The sequence below is a fragment of the Gadus chalcogrammus genome, chromosome 3, assembly GCF_026213295.1.
Source record: "Gadus chalcogrammus isolate NIFS_2021 chromosome 3, NIFS_Gcha_1.0, whole genome shotgun sequence".
Taxonomy (NCBI): Eukaryota; Metazoa; Chordata; class Actinopteri; order Gadiformes; family Gadidae; genus Gadus; species Gadus chalcogrammus.
Window position 1 is genome coordinate 27,515,510 of NC_079414.1, and position 27,964 is coordinate 27,543,473.

Here is a 27,964-nt window from a genome sequence, read left to right on the forward strand (position 1 = left end):
CCTGGGCTGGGAGCTGGAGCAGATCTCCAGGACCGCCGACAGCACCCAGGGTAGGAGGGCCCGGGGGGAGACGGCGCTGGGGGGAGGGCCCCGGGGGGAGACGCCGCTGGGGGGAGGGCCCGGGGGGAGACGCCGCTGGGGGGAGGGCCCGGGGGGAGACGGCGCTGGGGGGAGGGCCCGGGGGGGAGACGGCGCTGGGGGGAGGGCCAGGGGGGAGACGGCGCTGGGGGGAGACGGCGCTGGGGGGAGACGGCGCTGGGGGGAGGGCCAGGGGGGAGACGCCGCTGGGGGGAGGGCCAGGGGGGAGACGCCGCTGGGGGGAGGGCCCGGGGGGGAGACGCCGCTGGGGGGGAGGGTCTGAGGGGGGAACCTGGGTGGGTTCCTAGAGTATGAATCTGTAGATTATGTAAAGAAATAAAGGTCAGAACCACACCGGGTGGCATGTGGCTCAGGAGGCTCCAGGAGACTGTTAACGTTGAAGCTAATGTTGACTTAATCCGGTTTTCCCCGGTTTACAAACAACCGAGCGTTAACCTGCCTCCTTGTGTCTGTCTGGTGTCTGTGTGTCTGTCTTCTGTCCGTCTGGTGTCTGTCTGCAGGCCAGCAGTCCCTGAGCGAGGAGGTGCGGGAGCGGACGCAGTCGCGTCTCCTGAGGCTGGAGAAGGAGAACCAGCGTCTGGTGAGGACCATCGAGGAGCTGAGGACCTCCTCCGTCACCAGCAGCCCCCTGTACAGCCGCTACCAGGACCCGGACCAGGACCAGGACCGGGACCAGGACCAGGGCCAGGGCCAGGACCAGGGCCAGGGCCAGGACCAGGGCCAGGGCCAGGACCAGGACCGGGACCAAGACCGAGACCTGGACCAGGACCCGGACCGAGACCTGGACCACCTCTCCACGGTGGCCTTCCATCCCTTCACCAAGCCCTCGGACCCCCCGGGGGTCCGGACCCGTCTGTTCAACGGCGTAGGGACGCAGCACGCCTTCCAGGGAGCCCCAGAGTGCACCCTGCTGGAGGAGGGCCCCAGCGAGGCCCTGCTCCTCACCGAGACGCTGGACTCTGAGGGCCCGGAGAAGGGCCAGCTGGACGCCTGGGAGAGCAGCGAGAACATCAAGGACCTGCTGTCGGACGCCACGGACGCCACGGAGAGCCACGGCGGGCCGCCCGGCCGGTGTGCGGACCCCCCCCCGGGCCCGCGGGCCGGCCGGGGCTACGACAGCGTGGTGGTGGCGGCGCTGACCGGGCGCTCCTGCTACGCCACCAAGCACACGGAGCGGCTGGAGGCCAAGTGCCGCGCGCTGGACACCGACAACCAGCGGCTGCAGGCGTCCCTGGACAACAGCGGTGGGTCCACTAACGAGGTCCACTAACGAGGTCCACTAACGAGGTCCACTAACGAGGTTCACTAACGAGGTCCACTAACGAGGTTCACTAACGAGGTCCACTAACGAGGTCCACTAACGAGGTCCACTAACGAGGTTCCCATTACATTTTATCCTTCCCGATAACGATTCCGATTCCTGAGTATCGGCCGATACCGAGTGTTTACCGATACAGCATCTAGCATTGTAGCTACTGATGGCGCTTGTTCTTATTGAAGGGTTCTCTAACGATGACAGCGATGTATAGTTGGTGCACTGACTCTCTACAGTTTTCTGTTTCAGAACTAGATTATAGACATTTATTTATCATCAGTATTCTTGTAGTTAAGCGTGAGCATCCATGTTTTTCCGACTTGGTAGCTCGATCGCTCGTAGGTCGGAGATGACGCTTTCCCATTCCGACTTTCCATCGCCGACTGTTAACGGACGCAGCATAACACCGTAGTGTTTGAGGTTCTCTGTGTAGTAAATGAGTCATGTGGTCGGATAGGATCGCCGCACAGACTTGAGTACTCGCTCGTACCCAAATATGATCACAACCGGTGTCTTGGAAACCATTACCCTAGGGGTCACTAACGACGACAAAGCTCGCTCGACGACTCCCTGAGCGTGGTGTGTTTGGCCCTCCGCCGCCCCCTGCAGGCCGGAGGCTGCAGCGGCTGGAGGCGGAGGTGCTGGAGCTGGAGGCGGAGAGCCAGGGGCTGCAGGCTGCGCTGGAGGAGATGAGGCTGTCCTCACGCCGCCTGGAGCAACTGGAGGCGGAGAAGCAGAGCCTGGAGCAGGAGAGCGCCGGGCTGGAGAGGGACAAGCGGCGCCTGGAGAAGGAGAACCGCCGCCTCCGGCAGCAGGTAGCGAGCGCACCCAGGGAGGAGCAGCGAGGGCGGGGGCGGAGCAGAGCTTAGAGGGGGGCGTTGAGTTAGGAGGGGCTGGAGGACGTCTTTCCCCTTCTCGCCACTTAATGGTGAATAAATGGTCTGCATTTCTACCGCACCTTTTCTAACCAGTGGCCGCTCAAAGCGCTTTACAACACTGCCTCACATTCACCCGTTCACGCACTCATGCACACACCGACGGCGGAGTCAGCCACGCGGGGGGACAGCCAGCTGGTCACCCCTTAAGTAATAAATGAACCAATAGCATGTAATCTATGGGTGCGTGAGCATCACTGATACCACCACGGTCAGCTCAGAGCTCAGCGTGTGCTGGTGGCTCCCCAGGCGGAGATCCAGGAGGCGAGCCTGGACAGCAGCAGCGGCCGCGTGGCCAGCCTGGAGAGGGAGGCGCGGGGGCAGGCCAAGGAGCTGGAGGGGCTCCGGGAGACGGCGGAGCGGGTCCGGGGCCTGGAGAGGGACAACCGGGAGCTGGCCAAACAGGCGGCCATCGACCACCGGACCCTGGTCACCCTGAGAGAGGTGAGGGGGGGGGGGGGGGCACCACCGGACCCTCGTCACCCTGAGAGAGGTGAGGGGGGGGGGGCACCACCGGACCCTGGTCACCCTGAGAGAGGTGAGGGGGGGGGGGGGGCACCACCGGACCCTCGTCACCCTGAGAGAGGTGAGGGGGGGGGGGGCACCACCGGACCCTGGTCACCCTGAGAGAGGTGAGGGGGGGGGGGGGGCACCACCGGACCCTGGTCACCTTGAGAGAGGTGAGGGGGGGGGGGGCACCACCGGACCCTGGTCACCCTGAGAGAGGTGAGGGGGGGGGGGGGGGGCACCACCGGACCCTGGTCACCCTGAGAGAGGTGAGGGGGGGGGGGGCACCACCGGACCCTGGTCACCCTGAGAGAGGTGAGGGGGGGGGGGGGGGGGGGGGGGGGGGGCACCACCGGACCCTGGTCACCCTGAGAGAGGTGAGGGGGGGGGGGGGGGCACCACCGGACCCTGGTCACCCTGAGAGAGGTGAGGGGGGGGGGGGGCACCACCGGACCCTGGTCACCCTGAGAGAGGTGAGGGGGGGGGGGCACCACCGGACCCTGGTCACCTTGAGAGAGGTGAGGGGGGGGGGGGGGGGGCACCACCGGACCCTGGTCACCCTGAGAGAGGTGAGGGGGGGGGGCACCACCAGACCCTGGTCACCCTGAGAGAGGTGAGGGGGGGGGGGGCACCACCGGACCCTGGTCACCCTGAGAGAGGTGAGGGGGGGGGGGGGGGCACCACCGGACCCTGGTCACCCTGAGAGATACGTGTTGACACACAACACGTATCAAACGCACAACACCTAGAACCACAAACAGCATGATATCACAAACGTGGTACATTTCTTTGCCAATGTACCTCAAAAGACCTTTGCGCTTAAAAATAGTGTTTAGCATTGCGTAGCATCTTACCCTAGCTATCTGTGTTGTATACGGGGAATGGGTTAACCTAGTGATTGTGAGTCGCTTTGAATAAAAGCGTCTGATAAACGCCCTAAATGTAAAGCTAAGTGTAAATGTTTTATTTGCACCTCAAGTATTGAGGTCATAATTGCTACATCAAACACTAACGAGGGATGACCCTTGTTTGGCGCTGGACCTCAAGAGAACCCCCCTGTCCCATACGACCGCCTGCAGGAGCTGGTGAACGAGAAGCTGAAGACGCAGAGGAGGACCAACGAGCTGGAGAGCCTAGCCCACGAGCTGGAGATGAGGGCTCTGAACCAGGACAGCCCGTCCCCCGTGGACCAGGAGCTCCCAGAGAACAGGTCCAACGCACCCGGCTACTTAGTGGTTCAGGGTCGGAAATAAACTGCAACGGAAAAGTCTACCTAGTCTCTCCCTCTCCCCCTCTCTCTCCCTCTCCCCCTCTTCCTCTCTCTCACTCTCCCCCTCTCTCTCTCTCTCTCTCTCTGTCGCCCTCTCTCTCTCTCTCTCCCCCTCTCTCTCTCTCTCTCCCCCTCTCTCTCCCCCTCTCTCTCTCCCTCTCCCCCTCTCTCTCTCTCTCCCCCTCTCCCCCCTCTCTCTCCCCCTCTCTCTCCCCCTCTCTCTCCCTCTCTTCTCTTATCCTCATAAACCAGTCCCCCAGCGTGGTCAGGGTCTCAGAGTGTTCCCTGCCTCCAGACGTTAACCGGTCTCTGCTCCCCTCAGCAGGTTCAAGATGCTGGAGTCGGAGCTGGAGTCGTCCCTGAAGCGGTCCCTGCAGATCAAGGAGGACAAGATGGCCGCCCTGGACGCCCGTCTGCAGGAGTCCTCCTCCCTCAACCTGCAGCTGAGGCAGGAGCTCAAGGCCGTGAGTCCCCCCCCCCCCCCCCCCCCCCCCTTCACTGCTGGCATCGGTACGGCGGAGATCCACATGTCATCCCCCTCAGTGTTTTAACAGTTACAGAACGAGTCAGGATCCAGATGGAACCTTCTGGGTTGAGGCCCCAGAAGGCCCCTCTCTCTCTCTCTCTCTCTCTCTCCCTCTCTCTTGCTCTCTCTCTACCTGTAGCAAGATACTTACCTTCAGTTGAACTATACCTCCCCGTACCTGCCCGTTAACGTCCTGAAGCATGAGGGTTTTGTGTGTGACCTCTGCCCCCTGTCCTCTGACCCTGTGCCCCCAGCTGAGGCTGAGCTTGGAGGCCGTGCAGCAGCGGGAGGAGGAGGAGCGCGAGGCGGCCAGCTGCCTCTCCTCCAGGGACTCTGGCCAGGAGATCAACGCCTGGCAGCGGGAGAGCCAGGCCGCCACCAAGGAGCTGCTCCGGGTCAAGGACCGGCTCATCGAGGTGGAGCGCAACGTGAGGAACCGTAAAGAACAGTAAAGAACAGTATAGTGACCTAGAGAGGAACGTAAGGAACAGTAAAGAACAGTATAGTGACCTAGAGAGGAACGTAAGGAACCGTAAAGAACAGTATAGTGACCTAGAGAGGAACGTGAGGAACCGTAAAGAACAGTAAAGAACAGTATAGTGACCTAGAGAGGAACATTAGGAACCGTAAAGAACAGTATAGTGACCTAGAGAGGAACGTGAGGAACCGTAAAGAACAGTATAGTGACCTAGAGAGGAACGTAAAGAACAGTATAGTGACGTAGAGAGGAACGTAAGGAACCGTAAAGACCAGTATAGTGATCTAGAGAGGAACGTAAAGAACAGTATAGTGACATAGAGAGGAACGTAAGGAACCGTAAAGAACAGTAAAGAACAGTAGAGTGACCTAGAGAGGAACGTAAGGAACCGTAAAGAACAGTAAAGAACAGTAGAGTGACGTAGAGAGGAACATAAAGAACAGTAAAGAACAGTATAGTGAACTAGAGAGGAACGTAAAGAACAGTAGAGTGACGTAGAGGAACATAAAGAACAGTAAAGAACAGTAGAGTGACCTAGAGAGGAACGTAAAGAACAGTAGAGTGACGTAGAGAGGAACATAAAGAACAGTAAAGAACAGTAGAGTGAACTGACATGGAGAGAAGAGTATGGAACAGTACAGTTCAGATATGCTGGGTCTTTTCCGTTTCCTCTCATAATCCTTTCACCCTCTCACATCGACACCATGGTCCCTTTACCTGCTGTCCTCTCTCACCCTCACCCCCCTGCCTTTACCTTTTCTCTCCCTCCCTCTCTTACTCTCCCTCCTGCTCCCACCCCCAGAATGCCACCCTGGAGGCGGAGCGGCATGCGGTGCAGACGCAGCTGAAGCAGCTGAGCGGCCAGTCTGAAGGCCAGCAGGCCCAGATCCTCGCCCTGCAGCGGCAGACGGCCTCGCTGCAGGAGAACAACACCGCCCTGCAGACCCTCAACGCCAACCTGCAGGTCACACCCCTACTCTGACCCTACTCTGACCTTACTCTGACCCTACTCTGACCCTACTCTGACCCTACTCTGACCCTACTCTGACCCTACTCTGCCTCTACTCTGCCTCTACTCTGCCTCTACTCTGACCCTACTCTGCCTCTACTCTGCCTCTACTCTGCCTCTACTCTGACCCTACTCTGCCTCTACTCTGACCCTACTCTGACCCTACTCTGACCCTACTCTGACCCTACTCTGCCTCTACTCTGCCCCTACTCTGACCCTACTCTGCCTCTACTCTGACCCTACTCTGCCTCTACTCTGACCCTACTCTGCCTCTACTCTGACCCTACTCTGACCCTACTCTGACCCTACTCTGACCCTACTCTGACCCTACTCTGCCTCTATTCTGACCCTCAGCCAGGGGAGAGGGAAAGAGAGAGAGAGAGAGAGAGAGAGAGAGAGAGAGAGAGGGGGAGAGAGAGAGCGAGAGAGAGAGACAGAGAGAGAGAGAGCGCGATCAGCACCGAATGCAACCGTTCAGTCAGTAAACTCTCAGTGGATGACATTAATCATGTGAAGATGTTCTCCATCTTATTTATATAATATAGTTGATCATAGGCAGGGTAGTGATAGGGCGAGGTTTGAGGTCGAGGTAGGGCGAGGTAAGGTCGTAGGTTTGATCCCCAATGTCCACTGGGGGTCAAGAAGCCAAGACCCAAGCCTGTGATCACCTTCCTGTAGGGACGTGAGTCTGTTACTGAATCATTGTGTACAAGATCATATGGAAGTGTCTGTTAACCTGCTACCTTAAAGAAACAAACTTAATGGTAATCCTCCCCCCCCTCCCTCTCTCTCTCTCCCCCTCCCCCCCCCCTCCCAGGTGGAGAAGTCCACCCTGAGCTCCCAGAGCTCCTCCCTGCTGGCCCAGAACGCGGCGCTGCAGCAGCAGCAGGCGGGGGCGGAGGGGGAGCGGGACGGCGCGCGCCGGGAGCGGGAGGAGCTGCGGGCCGTCCAGGAGCAGCTGCTCCGCGACCACCAGCGGCTCTCGGCGCTCCACGAGCGCCAGGCGCTGGAGTACGAGGCGCTGATGGGGAAGCACGGGCTGCTGAAGAACGTCCACCGCAGCCTGGAGCTGGAGCACCGCACGCTGCAGGACAGGTGGGGGGGGGCAAGCTGCAGGACAGGTGGGGGGGAGGGGGGGGCACGCTGCAGGACAGGTGGGGTCACTGCAGGACAGGGGGGGGGGGGGGCACGCTGCAAGACAGGTGGGGGCACTGCAGGACAGGGGGGGGGGGGGGGGCACGCTGCAAGACAGGTGGGGGGGGGGGGCACTGCAGGACAGGTGGGGGGGGGGGGGGGGGGCACGCTGCAAGACAGGTGGGGGGGGGGGGGCACGCTGCAAGACAGGGGGGGGGGGGCACGCTGCAGGACAGGGGGGGGGGGGCACTGCAGGACAGGTGTCAGGAGAAAGAGAAACAACAACATATCTCTGTGGGTACCTGTTTGTGTGTGTGTGTGCGTGTGTGTGTGTGTGTGTGCGTGTGTATGTGTGTGCGTGTGCATTTGTGTGTGTGCGTGCATGTGCAGGTACAACGGCGTGCTGCAGCAGCGCGTGCGTCTGGAGGTGCTGGAGGCGGCCCTGAAGGAGGAGCAGGAGAAGATGGCCGCCGAGAAGGAGCGGCATCGCGGGGCGGCGGCCGAGAACCTCCGGCTGAGGGACGAGAAGGACTGGTGAGGGGGGGGGGGGCGCGCACACACAGGCACGCACACACACACACACACACAGGCACGCACATACACACACACACAGGCACGCACACACACACACACACAGATACGCACGCACGCCAACGCACGCAAGCACGCCAACGAACGCAAACACTGAGATAAACACATACACGCATACGCACACACACACACACAGAGGCAAAGACACATACACACACCGAGACAAACACAAACACACACTGAGACAACCAAACACACACACACACAGACGCAGACATGTACACCTACAGCCTTACAGGCTCATCAGAACCATGAGGCTCAGGAGGCAGAGCGGGTCACCTGGTAACCAGAAGGTCGCTGGTTCGATCCCCGGCTCCTCCTAGCTGAGTGCCGAGGTGTCCCTGAGCGAGACGCCTCACCCTGACTGCTCCTGACCAGCCGGCTGTCGCCCTGCGTTGTCGTCCCCGCCGTCGGGGTGTGAATGTGTGTGTGAACGGGTGAACGTGAGGCGGTGTCGTGAGGCGCTCTGAGCGGCCGCCGGGCAGAGAGGCGCGGTAGGAGTGCCGTCCCCTCAGGGTGACTGGAGGCTCTGTGTCCCCAGGCTGAACCAGAGCCACCAGCAGCTGCTGAGGGACCACGAGGAGCTGGCGTCGGACCACAAGCAGCTGAAGACCCAGCTGAACGCAGCCAAGCTGGACCAGGCCCGGCTGGAGGGGGACTTCTCCCGGCTCCGCGAGCAGTACCTGCAGCTGGACATCACCTCCACCAAGCTCACCAACCAGTGCGAGGTGGGACCAGTGGGACCAGTGGGACCAGTGGGACCAGTGGGACCACAGGGACACCCATCACGTTCGTATTAACACTCAATGCCATTTAATTCACTACGGTTGTGTGTGTGTGTGTGTGCGTGTGTGTGTGTGTGTGTGTGTGTGCGTGCGCGTGTGCGTGTGCGTGTAGCTCCTGAGCCAACTGAAGGGGAACCTGGAGGAGGAGAACCGCCACCTGCTCAGCCAGATCCAGAGCCTGATGCTGCAGAACCGCGCCCTGCTGGAGCAGACCATGGAGAGCAAGGACCTGTTCCACGTGGAGCAGAGGCAGTACATGTGAGCGCCCCCTCCTCTGACCCTCCATCACCCCCTCTCTCTCGCTGCATCACAGCACCAGCCCCTGTTCAAAGAGGGTACGAACACAGGGGACCCGGCTCCTAACCACTAGTCCCAGGTCTGCCTCTCTGAAGTGCCGAGGCACCGGCGGTGGTCAACCCAGTGAAGGGGTGGCCACGGCCCGCCGGGACCTGGTGCATAGAGAGAGCGGTCACCTGATCAGAGTGATGAGAGACACCTGTGGTTCCTCTCACGATGAGGAGGGGACTTCTGTGGAAAGGAGATCTCTCTCTCTCTCTCTCTCTCTCTCTCTCTCTCTCTCTCTCTCTCTCTCTCTCTCTCTCTCTCTCTCTCTCTCTCTCTCTCTCTCTCTCTCTCTCTCTCTCTCTCTCTCTCTCTCTCTCTCTCTCTCTCTCTCTCTCTCTCTCTCTCTCTCTCTCTCTCTCTCTCTCTCTCTCCCCCCCCCCCCATCTTTTATCAAACATTAACCTAACATCGACCTAAAAAGTCAGAGTGGACGTGCCAGTTTGAACAGGTGGGTTTTGAGTTTGGATTTGAATGTTGTGATGGAATCTGACAGTCTTATGTGTGTCTTATGGGGAGTTCCATAGTCTGGGTGCCGAGCAGCTGAAGGCTCGGGCACCCATGGTACTAAGGCATGGTGTGGGGAGGGTGAGTAGTCCAGCAGAGGTTGAGCGGAGGGTGCCGGGGGGGGGGGGGGGCTGTATTCTTGGAGGAGGTCCCAGAGGTAAGTAGGGGGCTAGATGGTGGAGAGCTTTGTATGTGAGGAGGAGGCTTTTGTACTGGATGCGGTAATGTACCGGGAGCTGGTGAAGTTGGATGAGAATAGGGGTGCTATGTTCAGATGATTTAGTGAGGGTGATGCTCCAGTTCTGAATAATTTGGCGTTGCAGTAGTCAATGCGGGAAGTGACAAATCAGTGGAGCAGGATTTCGATGTCGGATTGGGACAGTGATGGGCGGAGTCTGGAGATGTTTCGGAGGTGGAAGAAAGCAGTCCGGGTGTTGTTTTGAATGTGAGGTGCCAACGAGAGGGTGCTGTCCGGGATGACGCCGAGGCTCTTGACTTGGAGGGAGAAGGGTACTGGGAATCCGTCGATGATGACGGGCGGTGCTGGGGTGCGTTGTGGTTCGGTGAGGGTGGGTTTGGAGCCGATTACCAGGGCCTCGGTCGTATTGCCGTTGAGCTTCAGGAGGTTCCTGCTCATCCAGCTCCGGATGTCTTCCAGGCAGGTGATGAGGGAGGTGGGAGGGATGGCAGAGGTGGGTTTGGAGGAGATGTAGACCTGTGGGTCATCACCGTAGCAGTGAAAGTTGACCCCATGGTGACGGATGACCATGCGCAGGGGGAGGAGGTAGATGATGAAGAGGAGTGGACCCAAGACTGAGCCCTGGGGGACACCCAGTGAGACACCCCAACACCCAGACTCTACCCACCCTCTCTCTCTCTCCCAGTCTCCCGCTCAATCTCTCATCTCTCTTCTCTCTCTCCCTCCCCCTCTCTCTCTCTCTCTCTCCCTGTCTCCCCCTCTCTCTCTCCTCCTCTCACTCTCTCACTTTCCCCACTTTCTCTCTCTCTCTTTTAGGTTTGATAACTGCATAACTAACAATGCAGAATACCAACAATGGTTAAAGTAGCTAAACTTTAACTAAGTTAACCACGTAAAAAACCACCAGCTAAGATTTTCCTCTGTGGAACATTAAATATACAGAAGGCCTCTGTGTCCTATTTTGCAATTCAGTGAACTCAGCCCGAGTCAGCCAAAAGATTTGTCCTAAATGCACAAAACAATACATTCAAGCTTCTGTTAGAACAGCACAGAATAACCAGTCTCCAGACTGCCACGCCCTGCTCTGGAGTGATAGAGGAAGGCACAAAGACCTACAGACCAGACGATGTGATCGACGCAAGTGTCACTGGGCAAAGTTTCCTCTGGTGCAGCAAAGTCTATTTTGAGCACCCAAAAAAGTGCCCGGGTGCTGTTGTGGGCGTGCTCGTGGGCGGGGGATGGATTATTGATGCTCTCTGGCAGGACAGCCAGTGGACTGACCTACAATCCTCTGCCCGTCACTCGCTGGCTGCTGCTGCCACACTGGGCCACATCGATGGGGAAAATCTATCGCTCCCTGCTGCAGGACAGCATGTAGACGAGAGCAGCAACATTATCGGGTCCCTGTGTTTCACCGCTGATGTACTTTAGCACGCCATATTAGAGGTATTGTCAAGGGATAAGAGGGTGTGTAGTTCTTATGAAGTCAGTTATATGTAAATTAATAGAAACAGAGATGGGGAGATAATGAGATAGGGAGAGAGAGAGAGAGAGGTGGGTGAAGAGAGAGAGAGATAGGGAGAGAGAGAGAGAGAGGTGGGTGAAGAGAGAGAGAGAGAGAGAGAGAGAGAGAGAGAGAGAGAGAGAGGTGGGTGAAGAGAGAGAGAGAGACGGAGAGAGAGAGGTGGGAGTAAGAGAGAGAGAGGGGGGGGGGGAGAGAAGTGGGAGTGAGAGAGAGTGAGTTATTTACTTATAGTAATAATACGTACTGTATTGTTTATATAGCGTTGGCAAAGCTCCCTATAATTAATTAATTAATTAAATGTATTGATAATTAACAAAGCCCATTCCAATGTGTTTTTACTAACGGCATTATAGAGGTCACCGTCACTCACTCTGCTGATAGCTCTACCGTGGCAGACGGGGGAGGGTGGGTGGAGGGAGAGGGAGGGAGAGAGAGGGAGGGAGAGGAAGGGAGTGAGAGAGGGAGTGAGAGAGGGAGAGAGAGGGGAGGGGGAGGGAGGGGGGGAGAGGGAGGGAGAGAGAGGGAGTGAGAGAGGGAGTGAGAGAGGGGGGAGGGAGGGGGGGAGAGGGAGGGAGAGGAAGGGAGAGGAAGGGAGAGAGGGAGTGAGAGAGAGAGAGAGAGAGAGAGAGAGAGAGAGAGAGAGAGAGAGAGAGAGAGAGAGAGGAGTGTGAGAGAGGGAGGAGATAAAGGGAGGACAGTGTTGATACGAGAGTGTGAAAGGAACTGGGTCACACGCGTTTCAAAACGTCCAGTTCTCCTCCACCGCAGGCCTGAAGGTCAGCTCCCACGGCGCCTCTCATTGGTCGACGGCTCCTCGTGTCACGGCGCCTCTCATTGGTCGACGGCTCCTCGTGTCACGGCACACCCTCGTGACATCACTTCCTCTCTGGGGTTTGTTTTTCAGTGACAAGCTGAACGAGCTCAGGAGGCAGAAGGAGAAACTGGAGGAGAAGATCATGGACCAGTACAAGTTCTACGACCCCTCGCCCACCCGCAGGTACTGACACAGGACTCATCACCCACAGGTACACTCACCTGAGACAGGACTCATCACCCACAGGTACACTCACCTGAGACAGGACTCATCATCACCCACAGGTACACTCACCTGAGATAGAACTCATCACCCACAGGTACACTCACCTGAGACAGGACTCATCATCACCCACAGGTACACTCACCTGAGACAGGACTCATCACCCACAGGTACACTCACCTGAGACAGGACTCACCACCCACAGGTACACTCACCTGAGACAGGACTCATCATCACCCACAGGTACACTCACCTGAGACAGGACTCATCACCCACAGGTACACTCACCTGAGACAGGACTCATCACCCACAGGTACACTCACCTGAGATATAATTCATCATCACCCACAGGTACACTCACCTGAGATAGAACTCATCACACTGAAATGGGACTTTGTTGCTCCTGTTCTTATCTCAGTTCCAATCAACACCTTTCAATTTTTCTCAATCTCTCTCCCCCCTCTCTCCCCCTCTCCCCCTCCCTCTCTCCCCCCTCTCTCTCTCCCCTCCCTCTCTCTCTCAATCTCTCTCCCCCCCTCTCTCTCTCCCCCCCTCTCCCCCCTCTCGCTCTCCCTCTCTCTCTCCCTCTCTCCCCCCTCTCTCTCTCCCCCTCTCCCCTCCAGACGTGGTAACTGGATCACCCTGAAGATGAAGAAGCTGATCAAGTCTCGGAGCCGGGAGCGGGGGGGCAGCGAGGGCTCCCTGGGGCCCGTCACGCCCCCCCTCCACGCCGGCTCTTGCGAGGGCCTGGACGACACCCACCTCCACCTCCACGGCCCCCCGGACGGGGGCTCCACGGGGGGGTCCGAGGGCTCGGGGGGGTCCCCGTCCGCCATGCCCCGCCCCCCCGCCGAGACCCTCTCCCCGCAGCGCAGCATCAGTGAGTATGAGCTTGTCAGCCGGACCCCCGCCCCGGCCGCCGCTAGGCCCCGCCTCCTCGCCCCCCCTCCCCCGAGGCGGTCAGGTTCGGGGGGGAGGAAGGTTCTGGAGATGGCGGGGTTCTGCGGCCCCCTCTTCGGGTCGACGCCCGACGCCCAGGGGGACGGGGCGCGCCCCGCGCCCCCCCGGGACCGGGCGGCACCGCCCCCCCGCCTGCTCAGAGCTCGCCGCCCCCCCGCCTGGTTGAGATCGCTCCAGCACCTCGCCACGTCCCCGAGGAATAAACATGTAGTACCGTAGCGAGGTGTGTCTGTGGCTGCTCATTACGGCCGGGGTTCATTACGTGTGTAACGCATCCCACAGACGCACAGACACACACAGGCTGGGTTCATTACGTGTGTAACGCATCCCACAGACACACAAACACACACAGGCTGGGTTCATTACGTGTGTAACGCATCACACAGACACACACACACACAGGTTGGGGTTCATTACGTGTGTAACACATCCCACAGACACACAAACACACACAGGCTGGGGTTCATTACGTGTGTAACGCATCCCACAGCCACACACAGGCTGGTTTCATTACGTGTGTAACGCATCACACAGACACACACACACACAGGCTGGGGTTCATTACGTCTGTAACACATCCCACAGACACACAGACAGGCTGGGTTCATTACGTGTGTAACACATCCCACAGACACACAAACACACAGAGGCTGGGGTTTATTACGTGTGTAACGCATCCCACAGACACACAGACACACACAGGCTGGGGTTCATTACGTGTGTAACGCATCCCACAGACACACAAACACACACAGGCTGGGTTCATTACGTGTGTAACACATCCCACAGACACACAGACAGGCTGGGTTCATTACGTGTGTAACACATCCCACAGACACACACACAGGCTTCGCTGTTGTGTCGTTGTGCGTGCAAACGGCTTCCCTCGAAGCGATCCACACATGATGAGCTTTCAGTTCAATTCAATTCAGTTGATTTGTGCAGCCCTTCATCACAGGTCCAGTCTCAAAGGGCTGAACAGGCCGTGTGTTTATGACCCCCCTGACCCTAGCCCCCCAGAGGGCAAGAGAAAACTCCATTAATTAGCAAGGAAGAGATCTTGATTAGGAACGCAGAGTGGGGGATCCCTCCTTCAGAGTGGGGGATCCCTCCTTCAGAGTGGGGGGATCCCTCCTAAAGAGTGGGGGATCCCTCCTTCAGAGTGGGGGATCCCTCCTTCAGAGTGGGGGATCCCTCCTTCCAGGGATGATTAGGAGTGCAATGGGTGCCATGATTGACATACATACATACATACATACATACATACATACTGTACATACTGTACATACATACATACATACTGTACATACAGTACATACATACATACTGTACATACATACATACATACATACATACATACATACATACATACATACATACATACATACATACATACATACATACATACTGTACATACATACATACATACATACATACATACATAGACACCTTTACACCGCACTTGAAGTTCAAACTCCTTCGACTTTGACCCCGGCTGGACGCTGACCTCGTCCAATCAGGACAAAGCTTTGCTTGACTTTCTCCATCCAACAGTGTGTAAACACGGATGGTTTGGTTAACTTTGAGTTAAGCTCTTTACAATATTGCCTAACACCATTCGTTCACACATTCACACACCGACGGCGGAGTCAGCCATGCAAGGCCAGCTCATCAGGGGCAGTCAGGTTTGAAGCTAAACTCATATTTTGAGTTTAGCGCTAAGCTTGAGATTCTTCAACTTTGGCTTCACTAAGGTCGCCAAACCTGGCGGTGTACGCTCTGCAGTAAACTCATCGTGTGTCAACTGCTCGACACCCCCAGTTGTGTTCTCCCTGTACTGTGTGTGTTTGTGTGTGTGTGTCTGTGTTAATGTGTGTTCTCTCTCTCATTCCCCCACCCTGTTGCTCTCATCCCCTCCTTTCCCACTGTACTCCGTCCTCTTTCCTTCCAACTCGTTTCTCTTCCTGCATTGGGCTGAGCTTTCTCTGTCTCCCCCCTCTCATCTCTCTCTGTGTCTCCCCCCTCTCACCCCCCCCCCTCCTCCCTTGGTGTTATAAGCGGCCGCCCTCAAACTCTTTCCCCGTATGAGGAACCGACTGAAGGACCGAGACAAAGTCAAGTCTCTGCTGCGCCGCTCCATGTGTAAGGAACGGTTTCCCTTTCTGTCGCTAGCTCCCTGACCACCTGAAGCTAACTCTCTGACTGCCTTAAGCTAACTCTCTGACCACCTGAAGCTAACTCTCTGACCAGCTGAAGCTAACTCCCTGACCACCTGAAGCTAACTCTCTGACCGCCTGAAGCTAACTCTCTGACTGCCTTAAGCTAACTCTGACCACCTGAAGCTAACTCTCTGACCGCCTGAAGCTAACTCTCTGACTGCCTTAAGCTAACTCTCTGACCACCTGAAGCTAACTCTCTGACTGCCTGAAGCTAATTCTCTGACTGCCTGAAGCTAATTCTCTGACCGCCTGATGCTAACTCTCTGACCGCCTGATGCTAACTCTCTGACCGCCTGTAGCTAATCTGTCGCTAGCTATTTGACCTCCTGAAGCTAACTGACCGCCTGATGCTAACTTTCTGACCACCTGATGCTAGCTCTCTGACCGCCTGGAGCTAATCTGTCGCTAACTCTCTGACCGCCTGAAGCTAATCTGTTGCTAATTCTCTGACTGTCTGGAGCCTTCCGGTCGCCCGTGGCTCTCACCGTGTGAGGTCGGGGGATCAGAGTTCAAAGTGTGTAGTTTAGTGGTGTTCATAATTTGCAAACACCCTTTTGATTAGCGCCACCGCCACAACTTGCTCTGAAACACAATGCACTCATCCTGTTTTAAAACAAACACACTAGTGGTTACAGCCTTCGTGTTCCTCATTCCCTTCTGACTTCACTTCAGCCTTTGTGCCTCTAACTTCCACCTGTGGCCGTTCAATCAGTTCAAACCTCAAACCAGTTTCCCGTGTAACCATGGTCATTAACTCCTACCCGCCTGCATTCTCAACAACACTCACCCAGATATCTACACTGTCTTTATGCTTCATCCATTCGTCATTCATCATTCGTCCATTCATCCCAGCCCTGGATGGCCTGACCGGCCCCACAGGAGGGCCCGGGGAGGAGGCCCGCTGGGGGGGCTCCCTGGAGCTGTTTGAGGGGCCCCAGGCTGAGGAGGAGGAGGAGGAAGAGGAGGAGCAGGAGGAGGAGGAGCAGGAGGAGGGCAAGATGGACCTCTTGACCTCATCCCTCTCCTCCTCCGTCATGTCCATGCTTCATCACCCTCATTACACCGTCACCCCCACCACCCCGCCTCCACCCGGTCATCTCCACCCCGCCGACACGGCCGTCCCAGATATCTCTAAACTTTGGCTCACAGGTATAGGCACTAGAGGCATTCCCATTCATTTCCTATCGTTTTTGTTAGCTTGTTTTTAGCTAACATAGCTAACATTATGAGCTCTACTCAGTGACCAGAGAAGCTTTATACTTTTTTTTGCATTGAGTGTTAAACACAGTAACACTCCTGTATATTGTCAGTTGAGCAGGACATTGATATGTATATTTATAGGTTGTGTTCTCATCTAGTCTTGTGCTCCACAGATAAAGATTCGGTCGATAGCGCGTCTGGTTTTGAAGACCACGAAGACCTGCAGCACGGTAAAGCCCTCTGGAGTTTGTCCATTTTGCATGCAGATGGATTCCGGGAATTGGGAGTAAATCCATCAAATCCTGAACATGGCCTTGATTTAAAATCGTCAATGCTCGTTGCTCAAAGCCGACGTAAACGGCTGAGAAACATTAGACTCTGCTGCCCTCTGGTGGTGGCAAGAAAAGTGAGACTCTACTGCCCTCTGTTGGTAGCTTGACAAATCGAGACGATGCTGGTTTAGCAGAAGTGCGGAGTCATACTGCAAACCCAAACCAGCTGCAGAGAGTCCAATTAGTACCCCTCCTGTTAGGTTCGTTTTACAACCAAAATGTTACCGAGTCAATATCAAAAAATGGTCCGAAACCAAAAAATGGTCCCCCACCAAAAAATTCCCCAATACAAATGTTGTACCTCATTACTATCACCATGACTAACATTAAATCAATATTTAATGCAATAGGGTTATTAACCTCTCACAGATCATTGTTCAATAAGGCTAATACGCTCGTTTTTATCAGAAAAACATGTTAACACTTTTTTTTATGTACTTTGGAAACACTGATATAAAATACATTCAGTTCACACATCATTCGTTTTTTATGTGTTTCCAACTTCAACAATTATTTTTCTTACGGAATGAGGTTGATTTTTAAAACCGAGACGCCCGTCAGGTTCAGGGTCAGGTCGACCGCTGCGCTCAGACCAGTCCGAGGGCTTCGATGGCTCTGACGACCCCCCCAGCCTCCTCCTGTCTGTGTCTCATGACGTGTCGCGGTTGTCAGTGAGCCTGCTGCCCCTCCTCACATCCTGTCCTCCCTCCTGATTGGTTACCCAGGGCCGACCGCGCCCCCCAGCCGCGCCCACAGCGAGAGCAGCGGCGAGTTCAGCATGAGCCTGGACAACGAGCCCTGGTCCAACGGCAGCAGCCCGCTGCAGCCGGCGCCGCCCTGCCGCTCGCCCGGCGCCCACCCGCCCCCCAACGACACCTCCAGCCCCCGCCACGCTCAGCCCCACGCCGTCGCCGTGGCCAACGGCTCGGTGCTCCTCCACGCGTACCCCCGGGACCCCCCGGCGCAGGGCAGCCCCCCCGGGGTACAGCTCAGAGCCCCCCCCCCCCCGGACCTCTGGCCCATGCGGACCACCAAGACCATCAGGAGGGGCTCCAAGGCCAAGGCCGCCGCCCGCCGCGCCTCCGACTCGGGGGGCTCCTTCAAACTCACCAAGGTCCTCAACGGGCTGGGCTCCAGGGCCAGCCCGGCCAAGGCGGAGCCCCCCGCCCCTGCCGCCGCCCCCGCCAGCGCCGCCGCCGCCCACTCGGCGGCGGCCTGCTCCCCCATCACGGTGCTCTACGTCCAGGGGAAGTCCTCCTCCGTGTCGGGCTGCCTCAACTGCTTCTCCACGCCACTGGGGCGGGAGGGCCGTCTGCGGGGGTTCCGCTGCCCCAAGGTCCTCCCGCGGGCCAGCAGCGTCATCTCCACCGCCGAGGGGTCGTCACGGCGACCCAGCGTCCACAGCGCCTGCAGGGCGGCGCTCCGGGCGGCGCCGGAGCCGGCGGCCGCCGAGAGGGACGCCGCGGAACTCCCCCCCCCGGGCACGCCGCCCGACCGGAGCCGAGAACCGGCGGCGGACCGCCCCCACCCGGCGGGGCCGGACCCCGCGCCGCCCCTCAAGCCGCCCCGGGACCCGGCGCTGACGGCGGGCGGCCCGGAGCCCCGCCCCCCCCCGGCCCCCGTCCAGGAGACCCTGTTCGGCCCCCCCTTCACCTTCAGCTCCGTCTTCTCCAACACCATCTTCAGCGAGGCGGCGGCGGGGGAGGGCGGGGACCCCCCCGGGCCGGACGGGGGGGGGCGGAGGCAGAGCTCCTCCCCTCAACGCGATCCCGGCGCAGCGCCGTCCGACCAGACCCCGCCCCCCTCGGGGGACACTGAGAGGGGGGGGGCGGGGGAGACGGGGGGCGAGGTCGGCCCCGAGGGGGAGAGGGGGTCGACGGTGGGGTGAGGTGTGGGGGTCCGGCGTTCCGGATCCGCCTGCAGAGACCCTGGTCCGGGTCACACGGAGACGACTCTGGGAATATTCTGTCCCGGAGTCGTTTGCAGCTGATTCTGTTGAAGTCACAGACAACCGTTTGGTGAACGATGAGGAGCTCTCTCTCTGCTGAGAGAATCCCTCTGATCACTCCTTCCCTCTTTGCGTTTATCGTTTGGGATTATGATAAAGGATCTGTACGATATTTATTCATTCTTGGTATTACCTTTCTTCTGTTGCACTTATTTATTGAAGGTCAGCTCACCCCCGGGTCATTTGGACGAGATGATTCGGTTCCTTCTTTGTCCCACGGTGTCATGTTTGCACACGTGTATAACCCTACATCTGTTCTTCATCGCCTCACCCCCTCCATCCACCCTCTCATCGTGTGTGAATAGTGTCCATGTGTCACCCCTGTCTTCTCCTTGCGGTGTGGGCCTATGGGAGTACGAGGAGGCCCAGTTCTGTTATTTTCCTGATGTTAAATAAGATGTTTATGAGATATTTATCAATTGCATAAGTTGTTCCCCAAATCAATTAAAGGGAGAATTCCTATATTTCCTATATTTTCATTGGTCTCATGTTTTCATTGGTTGAGTACCTTTACAAATAAATAAGTTATTCATTAATTATTCTATTGAGATGAATACAATGAATCATGTGTCCATGATTCAACGGATAAGGGAAATGCAGTTACTTTTTGTAGAAATATAATGATTATGCCAATACTTTGTGTATTGATATGAAAAATAGCTACTTAGCCTTTGCTAAAGGGGGTTGGGTTAAAAATTGCATATCATTTAATTTAAAGTAATGTAATGTTTAATGTATTTTATAGTAAACTCATTACTACTTTAGAATTGGTCTTAAAAATGTATTTTCTGAGTGCCCCGTGCATTACCAAACATCACCACCCGGGGACGCTGTTGGCATCATCTTCAAGAACAACTGACGTCAACGGAAGTGATCGTTTGTCTCACTTTTCGCCTGTTGCAAAACACAGTCCCCTCGACTAACAGAAGTACACTGTTCCCCCCCTGAACTGGAGTGGCTCTGCAGAGCTCGGCGACTGATTCTAGGGTACCGGAAGATGCTGAACGCCCCGGCTGCAGAGCGGAACAAGGAGCCCATCCTGGCGGTTCTGCGGGGCTGCGTGGACCCCAGGGGGCCCCTTCAGGCCCTGGAGGTCTCGTCCGGCACCGGGCAGCACGTCGCCCACTTCGCCCGGGCCCTGCCCCACATCACCTGGCAGCCGTCCGAGTATGACCACCAGTCGCTGGCCAGGTGAGAGGCAGGCAGCGTGTGCGTGTGCGCTTGTGGCTCAGGAGGTGGAGCGGGTGGTCGGGTAGCCTGAAGGTTGCTGGTTCGATCCCCGGCTCCTCCAATCGGAGTGTCGAGGTGTCCCTGAGAAAGACGCCTCACCCTGACTGCTCCTGCTCATGGCTGACGGCGCCGTCGGTGTCTGAATGGGTGTCTGAATGGGTGAATGAATGGGTGAATCAATGAGACAATATTGTAAAGCGCTTTGAGTAGCCACTGGTTAGCAAAGCGCGGTAGAGATGCAGTCTGTAACCAGTGTGTTGTTGGTCGGTTGTTGTGTTCAGTATAGAAGCGTATCGGACCCACTACCAGCTGGACGGGGTCAAACCCGCCATCCACCTGGACGCCTCCTCACCGTGGGACAGCTGGGGGTCGGGGTCCCTCCAGGCTGAGAGCCTCGACCTGGTGGTCAACATCAACATGATCCACATCTCCCCCATAGCGTGTACCGAGGTAACACATATCTGTATTAGTGTGTTACAATAACATGTAGGGCGTTTAGCAGGGGCTTTTCCAAAGCGACTTACAATAAGTCAATTTATCGGTGGAAAGAGAAAGAAAATATATATATTTAGTCAGATATATTATATAATAATATAATATATCGCTGTCAGCACAGTAAGGATGTTCATAGAACCAAGTGCCAAGCACTAACAATCACTAGGTTAACCCATTCCCCGTATATAACACAGACAGCCACGACAAGATGATACACAACATACAATAAGTGCGTACATTAAGTGTATATCATTACTGTACTATGTATTCCTCGTATAATAACAGCATGTGTTGTGTGTCTCTAGGGTTTATTCAAAGGGGCAGGTCACATTCTAAAACCCCAAGGAATTCTCCTGACCTATGGGGTAAGTTGAGTGGTCCTACGACGTGTGTTATTGCCATCAGGACATGTCATCAATAACCATAACCTTCTCTTTTCTTCTCTCTAGCCATATGCTGTGAATGGTCAGATCACCCCAGAGAGCAACGTAAACTTTGACCTCAGTCTCAGACAAAGGTTGGCCTACCTTGAATCTATTTTTTTTTATTAATGCCGATTTTATTTGGGTTGTATGTTATGCTAAAGTAATTATGTCAAACGATGAAGACATCGGAGCAACTCTAATGATATCAATGTTCTGACATTACTATAATATCACAAAAAATGATACTCAAAACTTAACAAATAGACGTTTATTACATAATGTCTGAGAGTCCACCCTGACCTGAAGCCCGTGTGTTCCAGGAACGCTGCGTGGGGCCTCAGAGACATCGCTCTGCTCAGCTCCATGGCCCAGAGGAGGGGTTTGTTCCTGGAGAAAGTGGTGAGCAGCGCGCTTTCAGCGCATGTTATAATGAAGAAAGAACAATGCATTCAGGCGGCGTCTGGGTCAGGAGGTGGAGCGGGTCGGCTGGTAACCAGATGGGCGCTAGTTCGATCCCCGGCTCCTCCTAGCTGAGTGTGGAGGTGTCCCTGAGCGAGACGCCTCACCCTGACTGCTCCTGACCAGCTGGCTGTCGCCCTGCGGGGCTGACTCCGCCGTCGGGGTGTGATTCGGTGTATGAATGGGTGAATGTGAGGCCGTGTTGTAAAGAGCTATGAGTGGCCACTGGTCTATTTACCGTTGATATGTCCTTGAATAATAACATGTTGGGAACTTTAAAAAAATAGATAGATATTAAAGGAGTCTTTTTGTTTCTTTGTGTTTTTGTCGCCAGGTGGACATGCCAGCCAACAACAAATGTCTTCTGTTCAGGAAGGAGAGTTTGGTGTAGGAGACCTGAGGAGGCTTTTCCTCTGGGGGTTTAAAACGTGTTTCCAGTGACAGTCGGCTGTCCGTCCTCATCCACACGAATTGCCAAGTTATTCCATTTCACAATATATCGAATGAGTCATTCTGAATGAAGATATTAATACATTATGTATCTGTTTCTATCAAGACTGTAGCTGGTTCTAACCAGCTAGTACAGACTGGTCAGAACCGGCTACAGACTGGCCAGAACCGGCTACAGACTGGTCAGAACCGGCTACAGACTTGTTAAAACCAGCTCCAGACTGGATAGAACCAGCTCCAGACTGGTTAGAACTGGCTCCAGAATGCTTAGAACCAGCTACGGTTTGGTTAGTACCGACAACGATTTGGTTAGAACCGGATACAAACTGATTAGAACCGGCTACAGACTGAGTAGCACAAAAATTCACTCAGTAAATTATTGACATGATTATTATTTTATGTCACATTACTTTTGCCATTTCAGTTTTATGCTCCTTCACAATATTTTTTTTCTAATTATTTGAATTTTTTCTTTTTTTAAATATCAATAAAGCTTATTGTTTTTCCATTTTACCGTGTCTCAATATGTTTTAAGTGTGATCCCGTGTATAGCACAGAGAGAAAACTGAACCTTTTCTGAATATGGAGTCAGAACAGTCTCATTATTAATGAATGCACAGAGAAGGATTCACAAATGTATTTTGTGATTTATATATAAATTACTCTCTTCTCACAAATACATTTCAATGCACACACAAATGGATATCGGCATGTATAAATGTAAAATAAATCCATAAAAAAAATTAGTTTCACAAACATATTTCTGATCCACACACAAATATGTCTTGTTTTAAATAAAGGTAATATAAATCCATAAATATATTAATTTAAAAAAGATTTGCAATTTTCATCAAAAATGTATTTGGATGTTGTTACATTTATGTACAAACTGTTAAACTTGAATTTACAAGACGCTTTTCATTTGTGAGCTTGTTTGCATTTGTGTGTGAAACTGTCTGCATTTATGTGTGGATTTTTGAGACTCTCCTGACGTCGCTAGATTCACAAATGCATTTTTTTCAACAAGGAAGTCTCTGTAGCCAATCAGATGCCTCCCTCGTTTTCAGTCAACCACATGACTGCTGTGACTGGGTTTTTACGTCGGTGCCGTTTACTACTTTAACGGCACCGATAATCCCAAAACCCAGTCGAAATTAGATGGAAAAAGTGTCGTGACGCAGCATTTACTTCTTCACCACCTAGAGATTGTTATGTACGATCATTCAAAAAACCATGTTCTTTCCGATAGAGTAGACATTTGACAGAGAACCGGGAGGCTCGGAGGCTGGACTCAGAGGTCGGAACTGCAGCCATGTGATTGGCTGAAAACGAGGGAGGCATCTGATTGGCTACAGAGAGTTCCTTGTTGAAAAAAATGCATTTGTGAATCTAGCGACGTCAGGAGAGTCTCAAAAATCCACACATAAATGCAGACAGTTTCACACACAAATGCAAACAAGCTCACAAATGAAAAGCGTCTTGTAAATTTAAGTTTAACAGTTTGTACATACATGTAACATCCAAATACATTTTTGATGAAAATTGCAAATCTTTTTTAAATTAATATATTTATGGATTTATATTACCTTTATTTAAAACAAGACATATTTGTGTGTGGATCAGAAATATGTTTGTGAAACTTATTTTTGTTTATGGATTTATTTTACATTTATACATGCCGATATCCATTTGTGTGTGCATTGAAATGTATTTGTGAGAAAATGTATATATAAATCACAAAATACATTTGTGAATCCTTCTGTGCATTCATTAATAATGACTGTTCTGACTCCATATCTGAAAGCTTGTTGAATAAAATCCTAACGCCTCATTTCCACATACGTATGTTTTTCGTATCCGTGCTTCCTTAAATTTACGGAAGGGGTCGCTAGTGTTTTACGTACGGACATGAATTTATTTACGCCAGCCAAAAAGATGGGGTAACATGATAATGACCGTTTTTAGGAGTCGGTACTTTGGAACATGAGGATCGACATACATGTCATATACAGAGATGAAAACAAAACCAACCAGGCTTAGAAAGAGATCGGCGAAGAGTTTGGCCTGCCAGGTACTTGCGTGTTTTGTGAAAAACATAAAAACGTTCTTACGGTATCTCCGTAAAACGACGGCGAAAGTTACATTTTTTTAACGTATATTACGGACATACCGGACAGAAATTTTACGGAAGGGAGTCTGAGGAAAAACGGACATTACGGAGAATCATAGGAATTTGTGACGTGGCGTTTGATCGGTAGCCTACATTTCGGCTCCGCATGTATTTTTGGAATTTTAAATTGGTGCAATAAATTATGTTGTTGACTTCTAACATGTCTCCATCTTTGCTGTTTGAATCTAACGGTAATCTATATGAGTAACATATCGGCGGTAACCACAGATTTGGGTTGCGAAATGGCTCAAGCTGGGCACTGGTGCTATAGGGGCAGCAATTGACGCGCGTAAAATGCGCACCGTGGCGCCGGTGTGTGGTGGGCTTGAGAAGGAGCGATAGACAGAGATGGCGAAGGAGAGAGACACAGAGAGAAGGAGAGAGAGCCAGAGGGAGAAGGAGAAAGAGAGACACAGATGTCACAGATCTCTTGGCCAAGAAAGGAGAGTTGAGGAACAAATGTGACCGAGGTCACCGAGGGCAAGAATTATCAAAGAACTCCAGTAGGGGGCGCCAGGACTTTAAAATCACAAGCGCAAAGAGTGACCGTTCTGTTGGTGAGAAATATGTGAAGTGTTCGCTGAATGGTCCTGCATGTTAATTAACGTTTACAATTGAATTTCCCTCACCGAGAATGTTCAAATTCGCTCACAATATGTTGACAGGACACCGAAACAGCCTGCCCTGGCCTCCATATCCCTTCTTTTCCGGGTAGGATATACTAGGTTATTAACTTATCCTGGAAATAATATATTAAACAAATCCCAGCACCACACCAAAAGGAGGCAGCAAATCAGAGCTAAACATATCTATCTGCGTTTCATTTCCACATGGTAAGAGAGCAACACAAAACAGGTTTATAATATTTGGATGTTTTATTTTCTTTAAAATCAAGCAGGTTACATTTCATTAGTTTACACAATCTGATATTTGGAGCCATTTGCAAATATGCTCATAAATTACATGATTTGTAATCCTTATCGAAAAAAATCAGAAAAGAATGACGTGGTTAATGATCAATATTGGAATCAACAGTGATCACCCTACTAATGTAGGCATTACGTATGCAGGCAGAAAAAGTTAAGTTCCCATTAAGGTCTCATGTGAAACACCACAGGTCTGAAATACTCAGGAACACATGAAAATGGCACAAAAATGAATTTCACTCCCCAACCTTTTGCTAAAGAGACGTTGACAGGCCCACAGAGAGCCTGGAGCTCACAGGACAACATTCACACACATTCTGCTTCATGGAGGTCAGATTATCGTCAGACCATAGACATTACGTCAAAGGACACTGAACATTTGGCCGGATTACACATAGAAATGCAATCCAAAACAAAATGGGTAAAGATAAAGCATGTTTATTGATGCGGCAAACAAAGGTTCAAATATCCTCGAAAGCACTTCAAGCCCTCAAAGAATGAGGCTCAAAAAGCAGATGAGGTAAAAAGAAACTTCTAAATTAAAGTGGAGCGACCCAGGGACAAGTCTGGTTTGGGTTAAAGATTATGGATGGTTAACTTTGTGTAACGTGTTGTTTGGAAGCAAGTTTAGGTTTTAGGCAAGCGACTTCAGGTATTAGGCAAGGGAGTTTAGCCAAGCGAGTACAGGCAAGCGAGTCAAGCTAAGCGAGTTTAGGTTTTATGCAAGCGAGTTTAGGTTTTATGCAAGCCAGTTTAGCCAAGTGAGTACAGGCAAGCGAGTCAAGCTAAGCGAGTTTAGGTTTTATGCAAGCGGGTTCAGGCATTAGGCAAGAGAGTTCAGGTATTAGGCAAGCGACGCGAGTTTAGCCAAGCAAGTTCAGAGTTTAGGCAAGCGAGTTTAGGCAAGCGAGTTCAGGCAAGCGAGTTCAGGTATTAGGCAAGCGACGCGAGTTTAGCCAAGCAAGTTCAGGTTTTAGGCAAGCGAGTTTAGGCAAGCGAGTTCAGGCAAGCGAGTTCAGGCATTAGGCAAGCGACGCGAGTTTAGCCAAGCAAGTTCGGGGTTTTATGCAAGCGAGTTTAGGTTTTATGCAAGCGAGTTTAGACAAGCGAGTTTAGGTAAGAGAGTCAAGTTACTTTAGGCATCACTTTATTTGCGGTTAAATTGCGGCATTAGGTTTAGAAAGAAGGTTAAGATCCAGGCTCGGGTTTGCTTCCAGCCTCGTCCCTCTAGTCGCTCCCTATAAAGAGGGGTCCCAGCTACCGTGTTAAAATACAACAGCTGGGATTACAGATATGGAGTACAGAAAAAAAAGACAAAGATTGATTCAAACACTCGCCCCAAAATGTGGTGCAACATAATGGAGAAAATAATTACTTTCTCTCCATTGAATCCAGGGATCCTCAGGGTTTATGGGAGTAGGACACACTGGTGTAGTTCAGTGCTGTGAAGTAAATTGATGCAAAAGTAGAATCAGTTTCAAGGGCAATCAAATGTCTATAAATGCAGGAACAGCCCCATCTGGTCTCAATCTGCATTTGATTTCAGACTTAAATTAGCGAAAAAAACAAGCATTTATTTACCGCAACAGTCCTATTGCTGGAGAACCAGGTTTCAAAAAATGTCAATACGAGCCTCCAGGTGCATTGGAGTTACTGCATTTAATTAACTTTAATTTAATTAAGAGCACACTAGTCAGTGGAGATGTTCACAGAAAAGACTTGTCTTCAGACCTTTATAAAGATCAGGAGGGATTATATAATTGCCGTTTGACGCGTTAGGTCTGTTCAAGGAGGAAGTCAATATTTACCAGCGTTGGGTCTCTGCACCATGACACCAAGCTGCCGCACATCTGGTCTCCCTTAAAGTCGCCTGAGGGAGAGGTCAACTTAACTGAACCTAAGGGGAATGGGTCACATGAAAAGGTAAGGATAAATCAAAGCTCAACATAGAAAGGATGAAAACAAGCATTGTCCAACATGGGGTTCGGCGATATTTTGATGCAAAAACATTTAGGTGTACGATCCAATCAAAAACAGGCTCTTCTTATCACGTTTCCAATGTACCCCGAGTTGCTACGCCCTCATCAGCCACCAGGTGGCAGACTTGATTTTGTCAGTAGAAGGAGCAAAATAGCCATCCAGCTTGATTACAGCAATAGTAGAGGAGCGAGTCAAAAGAATGCGTTTGAGCACCTTCAGCCATTGGCTCTTGTTCAAGGACATCCCACTGATTGGCTGAAGTCAGATCTTATTCTCTAGGTTTGTCACAGAGGAAGCCCCTAGAAGCAGAGCCACATACCCGCCAAACAAAACTGACCCTGTTGAATAAATGAAAATGTCTTCAAGATGGTGAATCCAGTATCTTACCGGTTCCACATGGAGTCTCTAGTCGGCTGCGCTGCAGGCCTTAGGTCTGTCCTCTGCTCTGGGACGAGGTCCGGAGTATAAAGAACCAGTCAGTCATCAAGCTGCTTGGTGTCTTCAAAGAGGTGGAGGTTTGACCGCCTGCACCATGAGGACGCTGTGGATACGGTATGGGACCATTTATCAGCGGATCTGAACTGCAGAACTTTAATCACATCAGCTGTAGATTTATGTACCTTCTCCGGAAAGATGAGGGGGGGGGGGGGGGGGGGGGGGGTCTTCAGCCCCTGAGCAGTGTTCTTCATCCCAGTGACTCCTTCAATCCTGCTGGAGCAAACACTCAGTTACCATTTGGAGATGACCCAGCTCCCTAGTGTACTCACTACCCTAGTGTACTCACTTTTGTACTTGAGGAAAGTGTGTTTTCTTTCCCTACGAGTTTTGCACTTTGTTATTGCATAATTATTT

At 53.1% G+C, this 27,964-nt stretch overlaps 2 protein-coding genes and 1 long non-coding RNA gene across 3 annotated transcripts in view; 2 read left to right on the forward strand and 1 right to left on the reverse strand.

Moving 5' to 3' along the window:
• LOC130380151 (girdin-like) overlaps nt 1-18,959 on the forward strand; it is a 34,033-nt gene extending 15,074 nt beyond the window's left edge. Inside the window, exons 12-32 of the mRNA XM_056587333.1 lie at nt 1-50; nt 600-737; nt 849-1,343; nt 2,024-2,229; nt 2,599-2,793; nt 3,936-4,066; nt 4,449-4,590; nt 4,907-5,080; nt 5,933-6,094; nt 6,957-7,234; nt 7,664-7,807; nt 8,406-8,592; nt 8,762-8,907; nt 12,127-12,219; nt 12,882-13,379; nt 14,231-14,241; nt 15,277-15,360; nt 16,515-16,586; nt 16,811-16,867; nt 17,695-18,712; nt 18,893-18,959. The exon at nt 1-50 is cut by the window's left edge and continues 95 nt beyond it. Coding sequence (XP_056443308.1) covers nt 1-50; nt 600-737; nt 849-1,343; nt 2,024-2,229; nt 2,599-2,793; nt 3,936-4,066; nt 4,449-4,590; nt 4,907-5,080; nt 5,933-6,094; nt 6,957-7,234; nt 7,664-7,807; nt 8,406-8,592; nt 8,762-8,907; nt 12,127-12,219; nt 12,882-13,379; nt 14,231-14,241; nt 15,277-15,360; nt 16,515-16,586; nt 16,811-16,867; nt 17,695-18,712; nt 18,893-18,959 — 4,348 coding nt within the window. The remainder of the gene's footprint in view (nt 51-599; nt 738-848; nt 1,344-2,023; nt 2,230-2,598; nt 2,794-3,935; nt 4,067-4,448; nt 4,591-4,906; nt 5,081-5,932; nt 6,095-6,956; nt 7,235-7,663; nt 7,808-8,405; nt 8,593-8,761; nt 8,908-12,126; nt 12,220-12,881; nt 13,380-14,230; nt 14,242-15,276; nt 15,361-16,514; nt 16,587-16,810; nt 16,868-17,694; nt 18,713-18,892) is intronic.
• Nucleotides 18,960-19,840: 881 nt separating this feature from the next.
• mettl26 (methyltransferase like 26) lies at nt 19,841-22,597 on the forward strand. The gene is made up of 6 exons (XM_056585507.1): nt 19,841-20,168; nt 20,489-20,657; nt 21,008-21,067; nt 21,152-21,219; nt 21,448-21,526; nt 21,921-22,597. The coding sequence occupies exons 1-6, from the start codon at nt 19,975-19,977 to the stop codon at nt 21,975-21,977; spliced, it is 627 nt and encodes a 208-aa protein (XP_056441482.1). The 5' UTR covers nt 19,841-19,974; the 3' UTR covers nt 21,978-22,597.
• A 2,483-nt stretch (nt 22,598-25,080) lies between these two features.
• LOC130379514 (uncharacterized) lies at nt 25,081-27,717 on the reverse strand. Its single transcript, XR_008895133.1, has 3 exons — nt 27,500-27,717; nt 26,941-27,029; nt 25,081-26,574 (listed from the first exon to the last, which is right to left on the reverse strand). It is a non-coding gene; the product is annotated as an uncharacterized LOC130379514 (long non-coding RNA).
• Between the last annotated feature and the right edge of the window lie 247 nt (nt 27,718-27,964).